This window comes from Aulonocara sp. 'chitande type north' Nkhata Bay, linkage group LG3 (assembly GCF_057382095.1).
Source record: "Aulonocara sp. 'chitande type north' Nkhata Bay isolate Kocher_YH1m ecotype deep benthic linkage group LG3, A_spYH_male_GT1.1, whole genome shotgun sequence".
In the NCBI taxonomy this organism is placed as follows: domain Eukaryota; kingdom Metazoa; phylum Chordata; class Actinopteri; order Cichliformes; family Cichlidae; genus Aulonocara; species Aulonocara sp. 'chitande type north' Nkhata Bay.
The window spans coordinates 68,302,636-68,324,400 of NC_141346.1; the positions used below are offsets into that span (position 1 = coordinate 68,302,636).

Below are 21,765 nucleotides of genomic sequence, written 5' to 3' on the forward strand. Positions count from 1 at the left end.
TGCACTTTGTAGACGCTCCCTGAGCACTGGTCTCACAGCCAGCTGCACATAGAGACCAGTGTTGTTAGTCCAGGTCAGAAGATGACTTGTTGGAATGAAAATGAGCTTGTAGTTTGTCTGCTTTAATAATGTGACTGGAAAAAGGTGTTGGACTTCAAATATGTCCATTTCTTTCACACTTCACCTTTAAAAGTGAAGCCTTGTGGTTCCTGGAAGGAAAAACACGACTTTTTCAAGTCTTTGTCCTGTTTTTATGATAAATGTACGACTTTAATGTGAAACATTCAGAGTTTTTTCTCTTGTTGTGTTTGTTTGAAGCTGCTTCCTGTTGGCTTCAGCTGTTTGGAGTTTCCATTTTCTAAACTTCTACATTCTGAAGCTTCTTCAGCTCTGAACAGATGATGAAACACTGAATGATTTCAAGCTCACACTTTGTCTAATAAACTTACATCTTTCATTCGTTATACAGATTGAGGGGCTGTGGTTTGTCAGAGATCAGCTGTGATTATCTGGCAGCAGCACTGAAGTCCAACCCCTCCCATCTGAGACAGCTGGACCTGAGTAATGAGTACTCCTGGTCTTCGACCAAGAACAAGCTGCAGGATTCAGGAGTGAAGCATCTGTGTGGTTTCCTGGAGAGTCCAGGATGTGGACTTGAAACTCTGAGGTCAGTCAGCATGTTTTAGTTGTGCTGAGATGAATATGATGTGAAAGTTGTGCTGACACTAAACTGCAGACATCAGGCTGATATTATACTGATCCACACTGAGGATCTTCATGGTAAAGTCTGTTTTCTTCTTCTCTGGTTTAGTCCATTGACTGCAGCAGAACAATGTTCACATTTCAAACCTTCAAAGAAGAAGAAAAATCCTCCACTGGATAATTCACTGTGAAACTCTCCAACTCTTCATTCCACCTTAAAGTCTGTCTGACACTGAAATCCAAAGCAAAATGTGCGTTTGCTTTACAGACAGCAGTCCAACACAAACATACACACATCATCCAAAACACAGTCCAACATCCAAATCTCCTCCACTGCCAGCATGAATGATGGGAAAGAGAAGGAGGAACACTCTGACATTCAGGGTTAGAATGAGTTTCATGAAGCAGACTGTGAAGATCAAAGCTGCATTAGAAAGCTTACATGAATGAATGAGTGGAAAGAAGTGGACAGAGATCATCTGAAGCACTTCAAAGGCTTTAAATCAGCACATTTCTCTTTATTCTTTATCAACTCTGTTAGTTTCTCTCAGTTTTCTGTGGAATGAAGCTAACAGCAGGCTAATAAGATGCTGACCAATAGGTTTCTATTAAAGGTTGTAATTTGTATATGAAAAAGTGCTTTGGCTCAGCAGGGATCAGCTTACAGGTAGAATACAGCTGCTGGATGGGATTAGCATGTCATAGCTATCTACCAAACTGCTAACTGGGGGATTTCAGGCCATCTATGGATCATTTTTGCTAACTGTTTATTCAGCTTAGGCTCACAGGGCTGCAGCCTGTGCCCTAGCTGTCATAGGGCAAGAGGCGTGGTCCACCTGCACAGGTGAGCAGTCCATCACAGGGCCAACAGAGAGAGACAGAGAAGCACTCTCTCACATCCACACCTACAGCCAATTTAGAAGCACCAATGAACCTAAGCAGCATTTCATTGGACTGTGGGAGAACATCCAACCTCCACAGAAAGGCCAACAAGCTTCAACCTACAACCTTCTTGCTTTAAGGCACTAGTGCTAACCACTTTTCCCCATTTCAGCCCAAATCCTGCATCTTCCTGTTTCTGACTCCAGGCCAGCTCCACTAACACTTTCTCATCAGACACTGCCACCTAGTGGAGGAAGTCTTAGTCCCATTTGAAGCTTCAGATTACAGTTAGTTCCTTTACAAAGAGGTGGAGGTGGTGGGGCCACAGCACCATCATCACTGAGTGCCATAGGACACTTAACCTTTGTTTCCATATGCTGGGAACTTCCTGTTGTTCCAAGGAGGACTGGAAAATGTGTGAAAATCTGCCAGTCAGTTCCTCACAGCACACTTCAATCATTTCCCTCCCACAGCATCAGGACCAGGGCTTTTTCTCTCTTTGCTCCCACTAAGAGATTTCCACACAAACACCTCATCAGTGGGACTCTCAGAGCTACCAGCCCTTTGCTACAATCACAAAGCTCTTCATTGAAATCAATGATATCAAAGCTGGAATCCAATGAGTCCAAGTCTTCTGCTGATTCAGCATCACATTCATCTTTGCTCCTTGTTCTGCATCCCCACCATGGACTTCATTCCTTTCCAAGCCAGCCTTGAGTGTCCTTTATTCAGCTCATCCTCTGCTTTACTTTGACACCTGATTTTAGCTGCTTTATCTCTCTTTCAACAAGTTTCTGTGCCTCAATCTTTTTCTTCTCTCCCTCATAACAAGACAGCTTCTTCTGCCTGAGAACATGTTGGAGTGATTTACTAATCCAGGGCTGCTTATTGGGGAAAATACTTCCTGTTTCCAAAGTAATCCCCATTTTTCCCAGAAAGAAATGTAAGTAGAAATCGATGATCCAAGTGAGAACATGAGCCTTTAAAAAGTCCCAGTGGCTGCAGTCAAAGCAGTCCCTCAGTCCCAGTATAGAGTCTTTGGTCCAGACTGGAACAACTGTGTGCCCAGTTTGAGCTCTCTTCAGTGCTGTGACCTGACAGACCCAGAGGGGCCATCACATCACATTTAGAAGCTCCCATAATGGAGCCACAACACATGTCCAACACTTAGTCTGTCTTGTTGGACCAACTGGAAGAAATGATTCAAGGACTTAGTCACAGAACAGAGATTCAAATCTCCAAAATCCAACTGGCTGGATCAGGACATATAGTCTGAAACTCTGCACAGTTTCCTGTTTGAAGCTGCTTCCTGTTGGCTTCAGCTGTTTGGAGTTTCCATTTTCTAAACTTCTACATTCTGAACCTTCTTCAGCTCTGAACAGATGATGAAACACTGAATGATTTCAAGCTCACACTTTGTCTAATAAACTTACATCTTTCATTCTTTATACAGATTGAGGCTCTGTGGTTTGTCAGAGATCAGCTGTGATTATCTGGCAGCAGCGCTGAAGTCCAACCCCTCCCATCTGAGAGAGCTGGACCTGAGCGGCAACAACAAGCTGCAGGATTCAGGAGTGAAGCATCTGTGTGGTTTCCTGGAGAGTCCAGGATGTGGACTTGAAACTCTGAGGTCAGTCAGCATGTTTTAGTTGTGCTGAGATGAATATGATGTGAAAGTTGTGCTGACACTAAACTGCAGACATCAGGCTGATATTATACTGATCCACACTGAGGATCTTCATGGTAAAGTCTGTTTTCTTCTTCTCTGGTTTAGTCCATTGACTGCAGCAGAACAATGTTCACATTTCAAACAGTGAGACTCAACGTATGGCCCGCGGCCCACACGCGGCCTGCCCACCTTTCCTGATTCAGAGAGAGGGGACCCTGATTAACTGTGTAGTGTTCTTCCTCACAGTTCTAAGTATCAGACACAACAATGAATAATCCACAGCTGACTGTCTTTAGCAGGTCAAAGGTCACGGCACACAGCAGACAGTGGGAAATATTATAACTCTGATCATTTATCAGCACATATCCATATGTATAAAAACAAAGCTGACACTGTGAGACTTGATCAGAGGTGTGATCATCACAGCAGAGGCCTTTGTGTCAAAGTCACTGAGGATCAAACAGAAACACATGAAGCAGATTTTCCTGTTCTGGCTTTTTATAGCAGATAACCTTCAAAATATTCTGCAGTCCATCAAAAACTGAAGCAAACCATGAATCAACATGTGAACATGAGCTGATGCTGCTGAAGTGAAGCAAAGTTACAGAGGTTTGATTACAGACACAGCTGAGAGTTTGTAATCTGTCATCATTTTAAAAGGTTTACATTTCTTCAGTATTGTACAGCAGAAATGAGGCTTTGTTTTGGGAGGCCGACAGCAGTGAACACAACAGCAGACTGGTGCGTAATAAGCAGTGAATAATGCAGGAAACAGATTTTTGAAGGTAAACTGTTCTTGAAGTACACTGAGAGAGAGAGAGAGCTGTGCAGGAAGTAAACGTCAAAGTCAGAGAGAATTCATGACGATGTTCATCAAACGTAAAGCGTAGTTTGGATCTTCTTCTGCTGCTGGTTCAGTCAGTTTTGGTTGGAGACAGATGAAACCTGCAGCTTCAGGATCTGTGAGCTGTCCACTTTCAGCCCCGACGGCGTGTCCGTGTACGTGCCGTCGAGTGAACGATCCGCGCTCTGTGTTTCCATCTTTGTGTGTTTAGCTGCTCTCATTTACTGTTTTATCTGTTTGCTTGTTGTTGAAATACTTTTGGGAGCTTTAACCTGAGATTCTGGCAAAATACATTTATATAAAAAATCGATTCAGGATTGAATGAATCAACATCGCTTTATTCAAATTAAAACCATTCAATTAGGAAAATCCATTTTTTTACAGCCGCCTCTAATGCTGGGTAATGTCAGCTGGTCCATGTGCAGCTGGCTGTGAGGCTCAGGGAGCGTCTACAAAGTGCAACACTGAAAGAACATCATCCATAAATATTGAGTAATAACTGGACTCTCATACAGCGAGACTCAAATGCCTTTAAACATCAGCTTATCCTGCTGATCCAAGTCCAACACTGAGTTTGTAAAAACATGTTTGTCAATCATTTTGTTTGGTTTCTGAGGAAAATGATTCAATAACTTGCTGCTAATACACAACATTTCATCATATTTCCTCATAACCCTCTTTTGTCTGACCATTTGATCCCATTTGAATTTGCAATAAAGGATCCACAGAGTTTGGTGACAATAATGACAGTAGATGTTTGTGTGAAAGTGCTGGAAGCAAATGAGTGTGTGATGTTCTTTCAGTGTTGCACTTTGTAGACGCTCCCTGAGCACTGGTCTCACAGCCAGCTGCACATAGAGACCAGTGTTGTTAGTCCAGGTCAGAAGATGACTTGTTGGAATGAAAATGAGCTTGTAGTTTGTCTGCTTTAATAATGTGACTGGAAAAAGGTGTTGGACTTCAAATATGTCCATTTCTTTCACACTTCACCTTTAAAAGTGAAGCCTTGTGGTTCCTGGAAGGAAAAACACGACTTTTTCAAGTCTTTGTCCTGTTTTTATGAGAAATGTACGACTTTAATGTGAAACATTCAGAGTTTTTTCTCTTGTTGTGTTTGTTTGAAGCTGCTTCCTGTTGGCTTCAGCTGTTTGGAGTTTCCATTTTCTAAACTTCTACATTCTGAACCTTCTTCAGCTCTGAACAGATGATGAAACACTGAATGATTTCAAGCACTTTGTCTAATAAACTTACATCTTTCATTCTTTATACAGATTGAGTCTCTGTGGTTTGTCAGAGATCAGCTGTGATTATCTGGCAGCAGCACTGAAGTCCAACCCCTCCCATCTGAGACAGCTGGACCTGAGTAATGAGTACTCCTGGTCTTCGACCAAGAACAACCTGCAGGATTCAGGAGTGAAGCATCTGTGTGGTTTCCTGGAGAGTCCAGGATGTGGACTTGAAACTCTGAGGTCAGTCAGCATGTTTTAGTTGTGCTGAGATGAATATGATGTGAAAGTTGTGCTGACACTAAACTGCAGACATCAGGCTGATATTATACTGATCCACACTGAGGATCTTCATGGTAAAGTCTGTTTTCTTCTTCTCTGGTTTAGTCCATTGACTGCAGCAGAACAATGTTCACATTTCAAACCTTCAAAGAAGAAGAAAAATCCTCCACTGGATAATTCACTGTGAAACTCTCCAACTCTTCATTCCACCTTAAAGTCTGTCTGACACTGAAATCCAAAGCAAAATGTGCGTTTGCTTTACAGACAGCAGTCCAACACAAACATACACACATCATCCAAAACACAGTCCAACATCCAAATCTCCTCCACTGCCAGCATGAATGATGGGAAAGAGAAGGAGGAACACTCTGACATTCAGGGTTAGAATGAGTTTCATGAAGCAGACTGTGAAGATCAAAGCTGCATTAGAAAGCTTACATGAATGAATGAGTGGACAGAAGTGGACAGAGATCATCTGAAGCACTTCAAAGGCTTTAAATCAGCACATTTCTCTTTATTCTTTATCAACTCTGTTAGTTTCTCTCAGTTTTCTGTGGAATGAAGCTAACAGCAGGCTAATAAGATGCTGACCAATAGGTTTCTATTAAAGGTTGTAATTTGTATATGAAAAAGTGCTTTGGCTCAGCAGGGATCAGCTTACAGGTAGAATACAGCTGCTGGATGGGATTAGCATGTCATAGCTATCTACCAAACTGCTAACTGGGGGATTTCAGGCCATCTATGGATCATTTTTGCTAACTGTTTATTCAGCTTAGGCTCACAGGGCTGCAGCCTGTGACCTAACTGTCATAGGGCAAGAGGCGTGGTCCACCTGCACAGGTGAGCAGTCCATCACAGGGCCAACAGAGAGAGACAGAGAAGCACTCTCTCACATCCACACCTACAGCCAATTTAGAAGCACCAATGAACCTAAGCAGCATTTCATTGGACTGTGGGAGAACATCCAACCTCCACAGAAAGGCCAACAAGCTTCAACCTACAACCTTCTTGCTTTAAGGCACTAGTGCGAACCACTTTTCCCCATTTCAGCCCAAATCCTGCATCTTCCTGTTTCTGACTCCAGGCCAGCTCCACTAACACTTTCTCATCAGACACTGCCACCTAGTGGAGGAAGTCTTAGTTCCATTTGAAGCTTCAGATTACAGTTAGTTCCTTTACAAAGAGGTGGAGGTGGTGGGGCCACAGCACCATCATCACTGAGTGCCATAGGACACGTAACCTTTGTTTCCATATGCTGGGAACTTCCTGTTGTTCCAAGGAGGACTGGAAAATGTGTGAAAACCTCCCAGTCAGTTCCTCACAGCACACTTCAATCATTTCCCTCCCACAGCATCAGGACCAGGGCTTTTTCTCTCTTTGGTCCCACTAAGAGATTTCCACACAAACACCTCATCAGTGGGACTCTCAGAGCTACCAGCCCTTTGCTACAATCACAAAGCTCTTCATTGAAATCAATGATATCAAAGCTGGAATCAAATGAGTCCAAGTCTTCTGCTGATTCAGCATCACATTCATCTTTGCTCCTTGTTCTGCATCCCCACCATGGACTTCATTCCTTTCCAAGCCAGCCTTGAGTGTCCTTTATTCAGCTCATCCTCTGCTTTACTTTGACACCTGATTTTAGCTGCTTTATCTCTCTTTCAACAAGTTTCTGTGCCTCAATCTTTTTCTTCTCTCCCTCATAACAAGACAGCTTCTTCTGCCTGAGAACATGTTGGAGTGATTTACTAATCCAGGGCTGCTTATTGGGGAAAATACTTCCTGTTTCCAAAGTAATCCCCATTTTTCCCAGAAAGAAATGTAAGTAGAAATCGATGATCCAAGTGAGAACATGAGCCTTTAAAAAGTCCCAGTGGGTGCAGTCAAAGCAGTCCCTCAGTCCCAGTATAGAGTCTTTGGTGCAGACTGGAACAACTGTGTGCCCAGTTTGAGCTCTCTTCAGTCCTGTGACCTGACAGACCCAGAGGGGCCATCACATCACATTTAGAAGCTCCCCTAATGGAGCCACAACACATGTCCAACACTTAGTCTGTCTTGTTGGACCAACTGGAAGAAATGATTCAAGGACTTAGTCACAGAACAGAGATTCAAATCTCCAAAATCCAACTGGCTGCATCAGGACATATAGTCTGAAACTCTGCACAGTTTCCTGTTTGAAGCTGCTTCCTGTTGGCTTCAGCTGTTTGGAGTTTCCATTTTCTAAACTTCTACATTCTGAACCTTCTTCAGCTCTGAACAGATGATGAAACACTGAATGACTTCAAGCTCACACTTTGTCTAATAAACTTACATCTTTCATTCTTTATACAGATTGATGGACTGTGGTTTGTCAAAGATCAGCTGTGATTATCTGGCAGCAGCACTGAAGTCCAACCCCTCCCATCTGAGAGAGCTGGAGCTGTGGGGAAACAACCTGAAGGATCCAGATGTGAAGCAGCTGTCTGATCTTCAGCAGAGTCCAGACTACAGACTGGAGACTCTGCTGTAAGTAGAGTGATGGAGTGAGTGGGTGGTGCTGTCAGCAGTACTGTACTAAACACAGTCAGTATGAAACAAAGATCCAGTGTTTCCTGTAAAGCTGCAGCTTCTCAGTGAAGCTGTGAGAGGAGAACGGTGACAGGCTTCAGGATTGGACACAAACACTTCCTGTTTCTGACCTTTATGGTCACCATAGTAACAGCTGACACGCTCTGATCAAACGCTGTCAACAGCCAATCAGCTCTCTGAACAAAGCAGCACGCAGACCAATGACTGCATTCGTTTCCAAGTTTAAAGCAGTGAAGAACACAGTCTGTAGGTGAGGAAGAATTTAGTGAGAGCAGATGTTTGGATGGAATTCCTCCAGTTAACAGCTGGAACCGTCCATCTGGATTGTTGGGCTTGTTGTTGGGGTTCCTACAGAGCTCAGAGTGGACACACCAAGGTTCTTCTAATGAATGAAAGTCCAAACTCAAACTAGGAGGGAAAAACATTTTCATCAACTTCAATAAAAATCCAAAGATTAGAAAAAGTGAAGCAACAATGAGTCCTAGTACAGTCCCAGCACTGAAGTCCCTGCTGCTCTTTATACTGGATGTGCTGCATCACTGACTGACAGCTGATGAAGAGTCTCTGGAAACACGCGTTTATCTCCTCTGCTCTTCCTTCTTCTCTCTGCAGGTGGAGGTGATGATGGTAAACAGGACGGTGTGTGTGCTGAGAGAGGAGGAGCTGTGTCCTGATGATCCAGAGAGGTTGAAGCAGCAGCAGCTTGTGTGTAGAGACGCTCTGACTGGGCCATGTTACTGGGAGGTGGAGAGGAGAGCTTCATCCAGCAGTGACTGACAGAGGAATGAGAAGAAGTGCAGATGACTGTCAGTGCTGCAGAGTGAACTGCTCTGAGAACAGCTCCACTGTCAGACACAATGTAGAGTCCAGCATCATCCCTGTGTGTCCCTCTGGATCTGACAGAGGATCATCAGTGTATCTGGACTGCTCTGCTGCTGCTCTGTCCTTCTACAGTCTCTGCACAGTCTCTGTCTGACTCTGGCTTCAGACCCTCCTGGATCAAACTCACCTGGAAAGACTTTCAAACATCACTCAATAGATTTGAATACAGAATATATTTGATATATACTGTAGATGTACTGTAGAGTTGCAGTTTGTCACTTGTAAATACAGTCTGTGAGCAGCTGTGAGCTGAAAGATCTTTCTAGAAACACGAAATGTTTTCACTCTTCTGTTGCTTTTTCATATATTTCCACAACATTAATATTGATCCCACCTGTCTCACCTGTTTCATGCTTTTATACATAATAACAGGACACGTGTGATCTGAGCGCTGCTGTGGTTGCTGTGCTGCACGTCTTCATTTAGATAACAGAGACATCTAGTGGTTCAGAGGGAGAACTGCAGGAGGTGGAGCTGTGTTTTAGCATGGAAAACTTTTTATCTTTAAGGCGCAGATACAAATATGACAAGTATCAGTGTGAGATACAAAAGGTCACATCAGTCAGCAGAGGGAACAGTGATCACACAGCAATGTAAGAATAGAAACATAACAGTGAATCTGGACATGTATACAGATGGAAGCAAATAAACAGGATGTAACACTACATTAAAGCCACAAATGAATCATCAGAGCTGAGCAGGTGATGGAGAAACAGGTTTACCTTTTAGGTGACATGAATGAGTTGATGGGAAGTTATGAACTGTTTCTGAGAGACAAATAACACCAGGATCCTTTTCTAAGTAGCTGACAGCTGGTAACTGTGCAGGGGCGGGTCTAGTAAAGTTTTGCCGACCTAAACCAGGGGGTTTAGAGTATCATAGAGTTTTTGTGGTTTGTTTTCTTTAAGTCATTTCACAGATTTTCTCCATAATTTCAATTCCTTGAATAAAACAACAAACTTAGGGGATGATTTTGTAATCCGACTTTATGTATGAAAGATTTGACTAAACGTAAAACAATCTTCCGACTCAGTCGTCATTCTTATCTTGTGAAATCAAACCAAACGTTCTGTTGTCTCTGAATCAGGGATTGATGAAATCTTTGGTTGCATCCATTTATGAACATGTTCTCATTCATATTAAATCGTAGTCTAAGTCCTTCTTTAGAGGGATAAATGTCATTCATTGTCTTCAAATGTGTTTCTGTTGTTTTGGGGGGAAGTTTGAAGTCCATTGTTCAAAGTCTGTTAATGAAACTTTATGAAGTTTATGTAGGATGTTTTTCCTATTTTGTATTTGTTTGAATTATGATGTATTTCTGACTCTTTCTGCCATGATGCCAGGTCTCTCTTGAAAACAACATTTTTAATCTCAATTAAATTTTCACCTGGAGAAATAAAGATGATAATAATAATTTTGTCTTCAGGGAATCATTTCTCTGTAAAACAGCTTCTTCTGAAACTCTTGTTACATTTCTTGTTTATTGTTTGCTGGTTTTAGAAAAATGTCATCGTCTCTGTGTGAACTTAAACTCTACATGTGGTGTCAGCTATAAACGAGCTCTAGAGTCTAATAACGATGCTTTTATTATTGTCTGGTATCCAACCTAACCCTGGGCCTCTGGCTGAATGTGAAACACCAGCAGATGTTAAAAACTGTCTGGGTTACACGTGCATCACGTCGTGTGCTTCCTAACATGGATATGATTGGAATCTGGGCCTGTTCAAGCGGTGCTGGTATCATTGTTGTTTCTGAGACTTTCCAAATATTTACTGGATAAAAACGTAGCAACTGATGGATTTAACATTTAGCTCTCAGACTGTCCCAGAAAAGGCGGAGGTCTGGAAGTTTATGTGAAGCTCTGTCTTGCTGCTCAAGTCTTGTTCTCTCCATCTGCACCTCAGCCATTTGAAATCTTGGCCTTAACTATTGATCTGTTTGGAAATCAGACTGTTGTTGGCTGCTATCAGCCTCCACCTGCTTCCCCCAGCACATCACCGTCTCTGGTTCAACTTTTATCTGAGCTGCATTTTAATGACGTCTTTCAGATGGATGATTTTCATTGGGACTGGCTTTCTTCTGTGTCTGATGATTTTAAGGCACGCTGCTTGTTTTTAAAACTGACTCAAATTATTTAAAGCCTCACACGCCTTGATCCTAAACACCCAGATAAATCTGCTCTTATTGACCTTTTTAACTAATATGCTGCGTAAGTTTTCCACATCTGCAGTTTTTGCCAACGACCTGAGTGATCACTGCATAGTTGGTGCTGTGAGAAACACTAAAATCTCACGCTCCGAGCCCGCATCAGTTTGAACTGGGGTCGTATTAAACAGGCTGACAATGTCAGTTTGGGAACATTTACAGGAGAGTCGTGTCTACTTTGTGGACAGACACGCCCCTTTTTGCCAGGTCAGGGTGAAAGGTCGGGACAGGCCTGGTTTGGTTCAGTACCGGCCGATCTCCTACATGAGAGAAACCAGGCCTGGGCAGGAAGTCTGGCTCTGATGCTGATTGGCTACGTTTTCATTAGCTGTGTAATCGGATTACTGCCTCCATCATCAAGATCCAATGTAACTATTTTTTACTTTAACGACTGACAGTCCAAACGACCGTAGGAGGTTTTGGCAAACTATAAAGTGTCTCTGCCAGCTGTGACTCCTCAGAGCTTCCTCCTCACTTAAATATCGACTCCACTCCTGTGTCACACAAAACTGAAATGTTGCTTTAACAAACACTTTGTTGCTTCTTGTTCTTTGTTCAGCACAGTATCTGATGGTAAACCTCTTGCACACAACTCTGCTCGTAGTTCCTGCTTACTGATACCTTTTCCTTCACACCTGTCACAGTAGAAGAGGTTTGTAAGGCTTTGAATAGCCCCAACACCAGAAACTCGTCCTCACAATCGTTCTCCTTCCTTCTTGCACTTGGCTGCAAATATCATAGCTGAGCCAGTGTCTTATATTTTTAATCTTTCTCTACAACAGAAGGCTTTACCACAGATGTGGAAGTGTGCCTCTGTACTCCCCCACTGAAAGCTGGTGATTCTTCAACAGTTAGTAATTACAGGCCAATTTCCAAACTCTGTGTCTTATCTAAGGTTCTTCAAAGGCTGGTAAATCAACTTCAAAGTTATCTGGATGAAAATAGGATTTTATCTCCCTTCCAGCCTGGTTTTAGGAAACTGCACAGTACTGGAGCTGCTTCGATAAAAGTTCTCAAAGACGTCTATGAAGCGCTGGATGCAAAGAACTACTGTGCAGCTCTTTTTATTGATCTATCAAAAGCCTTTGACACTGTCGACCACAACAAAAAATCTTCTGGCACAACTTCACCTACTTCCAAGCTGCGTGGAGAGGATGAGGATCTAACAGCACAGGAACTCCAGCAACACTCAGCAGCAGCTGCTCCCAGTCCCTTGGTTTATGAGCTGAGCTGCTGACCACAGCATTTTATGTCATAGATTACTGGAAATAGGCCTTTCAGACCGAGCAGCTGGCTGCTTCTCTAATGTTCTTTTGGACATCAGCAGTGCGTTCAGCTCAATGGTCTCTCTTCCAGCTTTTTAAATGTCACTAAACGAGTGCACAGGGTTCTGTCCTGGGCTACTTATGTCAACGGTGTGGCACAAAATCTAGATGCATCTGTTCATTTTATACCATCAACATAGTTTTCAAACCATTACAGCAGCTGTTGATAGTATTCAGTCTCAGCTGGCTCAGACTGGCTTTAAATGTAGAAAAAACCAAAGTCATGTTGTTCACAAACAGAAAGAGGGTCCGGCTTTATTTCCTTCTCCTGTATCTGCTCAAAGTATTTCTATTGAAACTGTGGCCTCGTACACATACCTCGGTATTGTGGTTGATGACAGTCGTTCCTATAAGCCACACATTGAACATCTAATAAAGACACTGAGGCTGAAGTTGGGCTTCTCTTCCAGGAACAGATCATGTTTCACAGGAAAAAGCTTGTTGCTGCCACCTTTTTTTCACCTGCCCTGGATTACAGTGACAGGATTTATATGAATGACTCTGCTCGCTCTCTTCATCTGTTGGATTTTGTCCATCATGGGGCATTAAGATTTATAACTGTCTGTAAACCTTTAACACACCACTGTACTCTGTGTTCTCTGGTTAACTGGTCCTCATTGGTCTTACACAGGATGGTCCATTAGTATCATTTTATCTATCAATCTGTTTCTGGGTTACTGCCTCCTATTCATCAGAGTACATGTTAGGCAAACAGTTTAGTCACAGCCTGCAGTCTCAGGACATCATTACATCCACTGTTCCATCAGTTCATGCAGAGCTTGGGAAGAAGGCGTTCTCCTTTTCTGCTCCGTCTTCATGGAAAACATAACCGAAGGATTTAAGGCTCTCCGTTGATTTCACTTGCAGACTTCAAAAGACGTACACATGTTTTTGTGAAACCATCTCTGGGAACTTGTTCTCGTTTTTAATGTGACTGAGTACATTACACAAACTTTTCTTTTATTGTTGTAATTTTAATATGTTTGTGTGGAACAGGTCTCTCTTGTAAATGAGACATTGAGTCTCAATGAGCCGACCTGTATAAATAAAGCTTCAATTACAAAGTCCTTTGTTTAAAAGCTCCTTCAGCTGCCAGTGGGACGTGCTGTGGCTCTATCGGTTGCAGAGCCTTTATATTGTTAGTTAGAAACTACAAATATAATGGCTCACTGTATTTCAGAATCAGAGAAACTTTATTAATCCAGGAGGGAAACTGAGTTGTCATAGCAGCAAATATACAAGAAACAACAAGCACTCATATAAAGTGAGTGTAGAAACAGAGTTATGATAGATAAATATTCAGAGAAATAGAGAAATAGAGAAATATAGGTATAAATTGTTACGAAATCAGTTTTACTCCGGTTCTTTTATTCGTCGAGGCATCCAGAGACGGCACCAGAACTCAGTAGTTATTTCACAAAACCTTTATTCATCTTCATTTAAGAATAAGAATCTTTACTCTTTAATGTCACAAATTTCTCTTTGTATGTAACATAACAACATACATGATACAGCTGCAGCAACTGAGGCGAGGAGAGAGGCAGCAACAAGAAAACTGGAAGAAGGAGACCAACAACACCACCTGTGGAAATCTTTCCCCAATCAAGCGTCATCATATCAGCATTTCATCAAAAGCACACATGCTCCGACCTGACAATGCAGAGCTGTGGCAAAATCATTGAAATCATTTATTAAACAAATGAGTGCATCCAAAATAAGAGTGGAGCTGCAATGAAAGAGAAGTGAACTTTCTTCAGTCAACACAAAGTTTTCCCTCACAGGTGACATTTAATTAAAGTGACTTTATCACCACACACACATTCAGAGGCAGTCTACAGGAGCAGAGCTGCAGCTATTCAGCAAATGTCTCCCTGCAATCCTCACTGCAACACCTACATGTGAAAATGAAACCACCTCTACTGTTCACACATGAAAAGTCGTGTGAAGAACCAGTTTTCCTCACATCTCTGTTTTAGTAACTCTGAAGTCTGAACTTTGGATTTTTGCATCCTGTTTGTACTGATAACTGTCAGTGGATGATTTTGATCCCAAAGAAATCTTTAACACACATGTAGTGATGGGACGTGTTACTGAAACAATGGTTAGGAAACAGAAATCGCCTGAGAATCTGCTCATGTTTAAGATTTCTTCTTTACAAACATTTTCTATGGCTGTTCCCAGTATGACCAGTGATACAAAGCATGGGAAATGGGGATTAGTTCATTCAGACAAATACACTTTTTAAAATGTAAAAATAAAGAAATGAATCAATAAAATAAAAAGTCAAAGAAATAAAAAATAAGGGTCTGAGGCGTCTGTCTCACTGTATCCATGGCAACAATTGACTTTCTGTTCCTTCATATCAGAACCACATCTTTGAAATCAAAACATTTAAGATTCAAATTCAATCATAGATGTGTTCAATTAAACATTAAATGAAGCAGTGCAATGTTTTTATCACTATCCAAGTTTGAACTCTAAGTAGAAGATTTAAAAAAGCAACACACACACACACACACACACACACACACACACACACAGTATGCAGACATGATTTAGCTGATGATAATATAACGACTGCACAGACCCGTGGGATGATTCATGTCCTTTTTCTTACTCTATGCAATGATGAACTTCTTGCTTCAGGACCTTCTTGATGAATTTGTTTTCTAATCCACAGTTTTCTACCTGATCTGTGTGTTTGAAGTAAAATGTGTTGCTTCAAATGTAAAAGTTAAACAGACAGAAAGCATCAACGTGGACTTCAGTCAGTGTTTTGTGTTCATACAGGTCAGCTGTTGCACACAGAGCTCCTGGATTTACACTGTGCCCTGGTTCCTGTGTTTCTGTATGTAGTTTAGTCTAAAGTGGATCCTCCTCATGCACAGACTGAATTATCTGTTCAACAATCAGCATTTCTGATTCATGGATTTCATTTGTCTTTGCTAGTTTTGACTGAGATTTTAACATATCTGTGGTGGCATCTGTTCAGTGTTATGGAAGTTTTACAGCACTAATCTCACTTCACTGCTTTCTTTCATTTGCGCAACATCTCTAAAGTTAGAAATATCCTGTCTCAGAGTGACGCTGAAAAACTAGTTCATGCATTTATTACTTCCAGGCTGGACGACTGTAATTCATTATTATCAGGATGTCCAAAAAACTCGCTGAAAAGCCTTCAGCTAATCCAAAATGCTGCAGCAAGAGTCCTGACAGGGACTAGAAAGAGAGAGCAGATTTCTCCTGTTTTGGCTTCCTGTTAAATTCAGAATTCAAAATCCTGCTCCTCACATACAAGGTCTTAAATAATCAGGCCCCATCTTATCTTAATGACCTTGTAGTACCATATCACCCTATTAGAGCACTTCGCTCTCGCTCTGCAGGCCTACTTGTTGTTCCTAGAGTATTTAAAAGTAGAATGGGAGGCAGAGCCTTCAGTTTTCAGGCCCCTCTTCTGTGGAACCAGCTTCCAGTTTGGATTCGGGAGACAGACACTATCTGTACTTTTAAGATTAGGCTTAAAACTTTCCTTTTTGCTAAAGCATATAGTTAGGGCTGGACCAGGTGACCCTGAATCCTCCCTTAGTTATGCTGCAATAGATGTAGGCTGCTGGGGGACTCCCATGATGCATTGAGTTTTTCCTTTCCAGTCACCTTTCTCACTCACTATGTGTTAACAGACCTCTCTGCATTGAATCATATCTGTTATTAACCTCTGTCTCTCTTCCACAGCATGTCTTTATCCTGTCTTCCTTCTCTCACCCCAACCGGTCGCAGCAGATGGCCCCGCCCCTCCCTGAGCCTGGTTCTGCTGGAGGTTTCTTCCTGTTAAAAGGGAGTTTTTCCTTCCCACTGTCGTCATAGTGCTGCTCATAGGGGGTCATATGATTGTAATTTTTTTTCTATGTATCTACTGTACAATATAAAGCGCCTTGAGGCGACTGCTGTTGTGATTTGGTGCTGTATAAATAAAATTGAATTGAATTGAATTGAAGAATTTTATAATGAACTATTTACAGGTGTATACAGACGGGTCGAAAGATCCCAAACCTGAAGCAACAAGTGTAGCAGTGGTAATTCTGCAGTTAAGGCTCAAGATTGCAAAAACAACATCAAATCTTCTGAGTATATATGCAGTTGAGTTATATGTCACACTGTTGGCTTTAGAATGGGTGGAAGACAGCAGAATTTCAAAAGTAATAATATGTAGTGATTCATTGTCAGCATTGAAAGTAAATTTGTATGACGTCCTTTTGCTCATCATAGAGTGTCTGAAGAAAATAAACATATAGTGATAATGTGGACTCCAGCTCATAGAGGTATTGTGGGTAATGAAAGAGCAGATTGGCTAAAGCAGCTGTTAAAAAAGTAGACATAGATGTGCAGATACCATTGTTGAAATCTGAGGGAAAAGAATAGTTTGGACACAAAGTAAGAACTTCTGGAGAATGGCATGGGATAATGGAACAAAAGGGAGACATGGGGTACAAAACACAATAGAAGTTAAGAGGAGTAGTGGGTTAAATAGGCAGCAGGAGAATACAAACAGGTCACTGCTTTCTGAATGGTTCTCTTTTTATGATGGGGAAACATCCGACTGGGTTATGTGATGGTGTAATGCTGTGGAGACGGGTGAACATGTGGTTATTAGTTGAAGTATAGAAGTCAAAGGAGAGTGTTGAGGGTGGGAACTGGTGGTGAAATGAAACTTACGTTTGGAAAAAGTGGTTAATCAGTTAAGTCCTGATGAGGTGAAAGGAGTGGTTTTTCATTTTTGAGAAATACTGATCTTATCAAGAGGATCTGAGGATCTGGAAGAGAAGTAAGAGTAAAAGCCAGGAGATGGCAGTAGTGCAACATCTTTGGATGCAAGCTGCTGTTAAAAATGACAGAAGAAGAAGTTTGCTTGATCGTTCCTCAGCTCGTCTGTGTGAAGCTGAGTGTAAAGAGGCTCCTGCTGTCAGAGAAACACTCTGACTGTTTCACAGAGTCAGACATGTTCAGACTCAATCTCAGTCAGAAACTCAGCATCACATTGATGAAGCTGCAGATTCATTGAGGTTAATTTCTGATTCATTTCTTTGCTGCCAGCTGAAATTTAAATGTAATTTAAAAGAAGGATTGAAGGTTATTGAACCCAAAGATTTCACATGAACGTGTATGAATTGTATGATATGTCTCTCCTATTTTTCTATGATCATATTTTGATGTTGATTGTGATTGGTTTCATTTGTTTCTTCGTTGGTTGTAGTGTTTTAATGTTTAGATTGTCTTTTGTTCCATGTTGTAATTGTGTATAAAGTTTGATTTGAATGACAGTTACACTCAAATGGTTTCAGTGTTGCTGTGTTGAGTGTTTGCATGTTTAATGTTTGTATGGAAGACACAGAAAGACATGTGACTAAAGAAATCTGTGCTAGAGGGACTTTAAAAAATAAATAAATAGTAGAAAACAAAACAGATGTTGAATTCTTTAGAGAATTTTCTAAAAATCTTTTTCTTTCTAAACAGAAATGTTTGACATGGAAGCTGTTTCTACAGGATCCTGATGGACACTCAGAGGTTTAGAAAATGTTCTCATTAGTTGTTTACAGCAGAAAATCAACCGATGTGAACCAAAACTACAGAAATGCACAAGTGGTGTGTGAGACTAGAAATGATAGAATCAGTGCTGCTGATTTCATTACTCTGAACTTTTAAAGGCAGGTTTTGTATCTGAGAGCAGGGACACTTGCTGTGTTCAGTGACTGTAAGTTCAGGCTACCCTTGATTTAGTTGCTAGATGTTTTTAAACTGTGTTTATTTTATAAGGCTCATTAAAAGCCATCTGAACTAGAGATGGACCGAGCCGATGTTGCATATCGGTATCAGTCCGATACTGACCTAAATTACTGGATCGTATATAAGTAATAAATAAAGATGTAATCCGATCTACTAAATATCACAAAAGCTCCTCAGAAAACTTGCGACATGGCGTAACCCAACACATGACCACATAGGAGCAGTATGTGAGCTGCTGACATCAGCTCACCTGTTGCAGTATGTGACCTTCTCTTAGTGTCATTAGTCTTTTATGCAGCTCCACCAGCTCATCCAGGTAAACCTGAAAAGCACACAGCAAACATGGCTGTCATGATGTAGCAGTGGCTGATGGTAACAAACCCCAAGACATAACAACACTTTCCATATTTCAGAATATTTACTAGTCTACTCCACATTACACGCACTGTTTCTAAAAACCAAAGACACTCGTTCTCACCTTATCACACTCCATGCTTTTGTCTTGCTTGCTCTGCTTGGTGGGACTTTTTACTTCCACTATCTGACAGACAGAAGAGCAAAGAGTCACCCAGGGTCACGCACACACCTGGATACTGTGGCTTTCAATCATGCTGCTCTAAGACATAAGCCAGTATATTACTGATACGATTACCTGGTTATTAGTAGACTTTAATAAGGGCGGGGCCTCACTGCACGACAGCGGGGAATGGGAGGAGCTGTCACTTCTGCTGCCATCACTTAAACTAATCCTAAGTATGAAGTCACAAAGAATAAAGACATTAAAACTGTTGTCTCAGCTGTTAGCTAAAAACCGCTAACAATGAAAAATCCCCCATCTGAGAGAGTGGGGACGAAGGACGGTCTTTAACATGAAGATGACTCTCGCAGAATCAGTGTCAGGGAGGGGCCTGCTAGATCAGGGGTGTCCAACTCCAGGCCTCGAGGGCCGGTGTCCTGCAGGTTTTAGATCTCACCCTGGGTCAACACACCTGAATCACATGATTAGTTCATTACCAGCCTCTGGAGAACTTCAGGACATCATGAGGAGGTCATTTATCCATTTGAATCAGCTGTGTTGGATCAAGGACACATCTAAAACCTGCAGGACACCGGCCATCGAGGCCTGGAATTGCCCACCCCTGGCATAGATTATAGAAAACCGGTCAACTGTTGGAGACGGAGACGATCTGGTTAAGTTATGCTTTTTGGCCAAGGTTGACGGCACGCCTCCACCAACAGGATGGTGGAGAGAGTTGGAAAGAGCTTACATGAAATACTTGAAAAGTTAGTAAAAGGCACGTTGAAAGAACCTTTAGAAACTGTCACAAGCAATTTTAACCAAGATTTAAATAGCGGCTCTTCATCATTTTACAGGTTTGTTGTTAAAGGCTGGCTCTACTGCACAAACATGTGAGATACAAAGTAGCCCTCATAATAGCAATATCCTGGTTAGAAGGAATTCATTACCAATGTCTGCACACAGCTCTATGAAACTAAACTAGTGTGCGGTTCAGCCATTCGAAAAGCTGCCCTCGGGTTACTAACCTGTGCTGGTGGTGTGTGAGGTGTGCTGCTCGATCCCTGTCTGAATCCACGTCGTCGTTGTCGTCCTCTGAATCGTCGTCGTCGTCCGAGTGCAGATCCTGCATCACTGACTGCAGCGGGCCAAGCACTGAGTGGAACAGTTCAATAAAGCCTCAGTCATTGCAGTTTAAACCTCAGGAATACAAGCAGAAAGCTGCAGATTGTGACGTTGGTACTGTAAAGCTCAGCAAATGTGGACTGGTGATCTGACTTTCAAAGGGAACATGCACACATCTCGAACTCTACATAGCTGACTTACAGCTCTGGTTTTCAATTGTTCTCATTGCTCAGGAAAACAACACGATTCTTTCATGTTCTTCAATCTCAAAATGATTTAGCAGCCTCTCTTACGACGTCTTCAACTTTCTGAACCGACTCAAAGTAAAAGTTTATAAACCAGGGCTGTGCCCGTTTGTTTACAGGCTCAAAGTGATACTTTAAGAAGATTTGTGGTAATAATGTTTCTGATCATTTACACAAAAAGATATTTTCTGCAGCATTTCTAAGTTTGATTAAATGAAGGGCATCCCATGATTGCTTCCAATGAGCTACTGTCACTGATGACACAGTGCCGTTTGCAGCAGCGTGAAAGTGGCACGGCACTGCAACACAGAATAAGTCAAACGTAGTACAGAAACAGGGTTGGTGTTAGTCGTAGTTTGGCCTGGAAACTTTTGTTAAACAGTAACTAAAGTAACTTAACCTTGTGACTCTTTAGGAACCTGCACAATATTTTCACAATAAAACTGAAGACTCTTCTACCTGGGATGTTGGGTCATGAGTTGAGCTTTTTAACCTGCTGCTTTGGTCTTGCACCATGTACTGTATCAGTAACTTTCATCCACTGTTTGCTCTTCCTGTCACATGACGTCCTTCAGCCACACTTGGTGGAGTCATTTGTTTACATTTGGGTCACACACAGCCTGACTGTAGCGCACAGTTTTTTCACCTGAAGGGCTGAAACAGGTTCTTGCATATGTTGCAGAGCACTGTGATTGTTGGAGGTTCCTGAAGTTGCTCCACTGCAGACTGACACATGTGGCTCTCACTCCCAGACATGCCCAGGCTTGTCTCTTAATTGCATGCACTAGGGATCATAACCACCTGGTGTTGCTATAGCAATGATATCTCAGTACGACAGTTTTGTATCACGTAAGAATTTGTACCGGTATGATTGCAGACAATATGATATACACAGCTAGTTAATGCTTCCACTTTACAATAATAAAGCTTATGGTTCATATTAGAATATGTAGGAGGGATCACTCTCCTCAGCCTTCCCGGGAAATACTGTGCCAGCGGGCTGGAAATGAGAGTTCGTCCACTGCAGGAGCACGATGTAGAGTGGCTACATAAGATGCAGGTTCAGGCATACCAGGCGAATTCAAGGTCTGGCTATACCAGCATGGTATAGTACCAAGACTCATTGGCAAGTCCTGCATGGGGCGTTAGGGACTCGGGTCCACCCACTTCCAACAATGGGCAATAGCTGAGCCCTGGCTGAGGAGAGGCATGGTCCGAGCCGAGGTCCGGCAGCTAGAGGAGGAAAGCACGGAACTGGGTTTACAAGGAATCTGGACATAGTGGGACCTGTCAAAGCAGACGATTAATTGGCTTTAACTTTGGAGCCTTTCCACATCTTAATATTGCTCCGCTTAGTCTACAAGTCAATGACGGAGGAGCCACAGTGCAGGTTATGTGGGGCGATGGCGCACAGGCTGGAAGAATGCAAGACTACTGTTAGCTAGGGAAGACAGAGATGGTGCCATGACCAGGTCCTGAGACTGAGCAGTACTGTGAGAAAGTAGCATCACA

At 42.1% G+C, this 21,765-nt stretch overlaps 2 protein-coding genes across 7 annotated transcripts in view; one reads left to right on the top strand and one right to left on the bottom strand.

The window, feature by feature from the left end:
• Nucleotides 1-21,765, top strand: part of LOC147336810 (NACHT, LRR and PYD domains-containing protein 12-like) — a 220,092-nt gene that overhangs the window by 18,856 nt on the left and 179,471 nt on the right. For 2 of the 3 annotated variants that reach the window (XM_086285534.1, XM_086285533.1), the window contains exons 9-13: nucleotides 470-667; nucleotides 3,038-3,214; nucleotides 5,369-5,566; nucleotides 7,937-8,110; nucleotides 8,786-10,805. In XM_086285534.1, coding sequence (XP_086141660.1) covers nucleotides 470-667; nucleotides 3,038-3,214; nucleotides 5,369-5,566; nucleotides 7,937-8,110; nucleotides 8,786-8,795 — 757 coding nt within the window. In that variant the 3' untranslated portion in view covers nucleotides 8,796-10,805. Of the gene's footprint in view, nucleotides 1-469; nucleotides 668-3,037; nucleotides 3,215-5,368; nucleotides 5,567-7,936; nucleotides 8,111-8,785; nucleotides 10,806-21,765 lie in introns of those variants that run through there. The other variant, XM_086285532.1, reaches the window with a different exon arrangement.
• The window catches only part of LOC147336811 (protein AF-9-like), a 29,728-nt gene continuing 21,916 nt past the window's right edge, over nucleotides 13,954-21,765 (bottom strand). Inside the window, exons 9-14 of one of the 4 annotated variants that reach the window (XR_015128316.1) lie at nucleotides 19,912-20,038; nucleotides 19,019-19,115; nucleotides 18,845-18,907; nucleotides 18,617-18,688; nucleotides 17,299-17,396; nucleotides 13,954-16,987 (exon numbers count right to left, since the gene is read on the bottom strand). Coding sequence is in view for 2 of the 4 variants with exons in the window: in XM_086285579.1 (XP_086141705.1) it covers nucleotides 16,946-16,987; nucleotides 18,617-18,688; nucleotides 18,845-18,907; nucleotides 19,019-19,115; nucleotides 19,912-20,038 (401 nt within the window). In the remaining 2 variants the exon portion in view is untranslated. Of the gene's footprint in view, nucleotides 17,397-18,616; nucleotides 18,689-18,844; nucleotides 18,908-19,018; nucleotides 19,116-19,911; nucleotides 20,039-21,765 lie in introns of all 4 variants that reach the window. The other 3 variants (XR_015128315.1, XM_086285581.1, XM_086285579.1) reach the window with 3 other exon arrangements.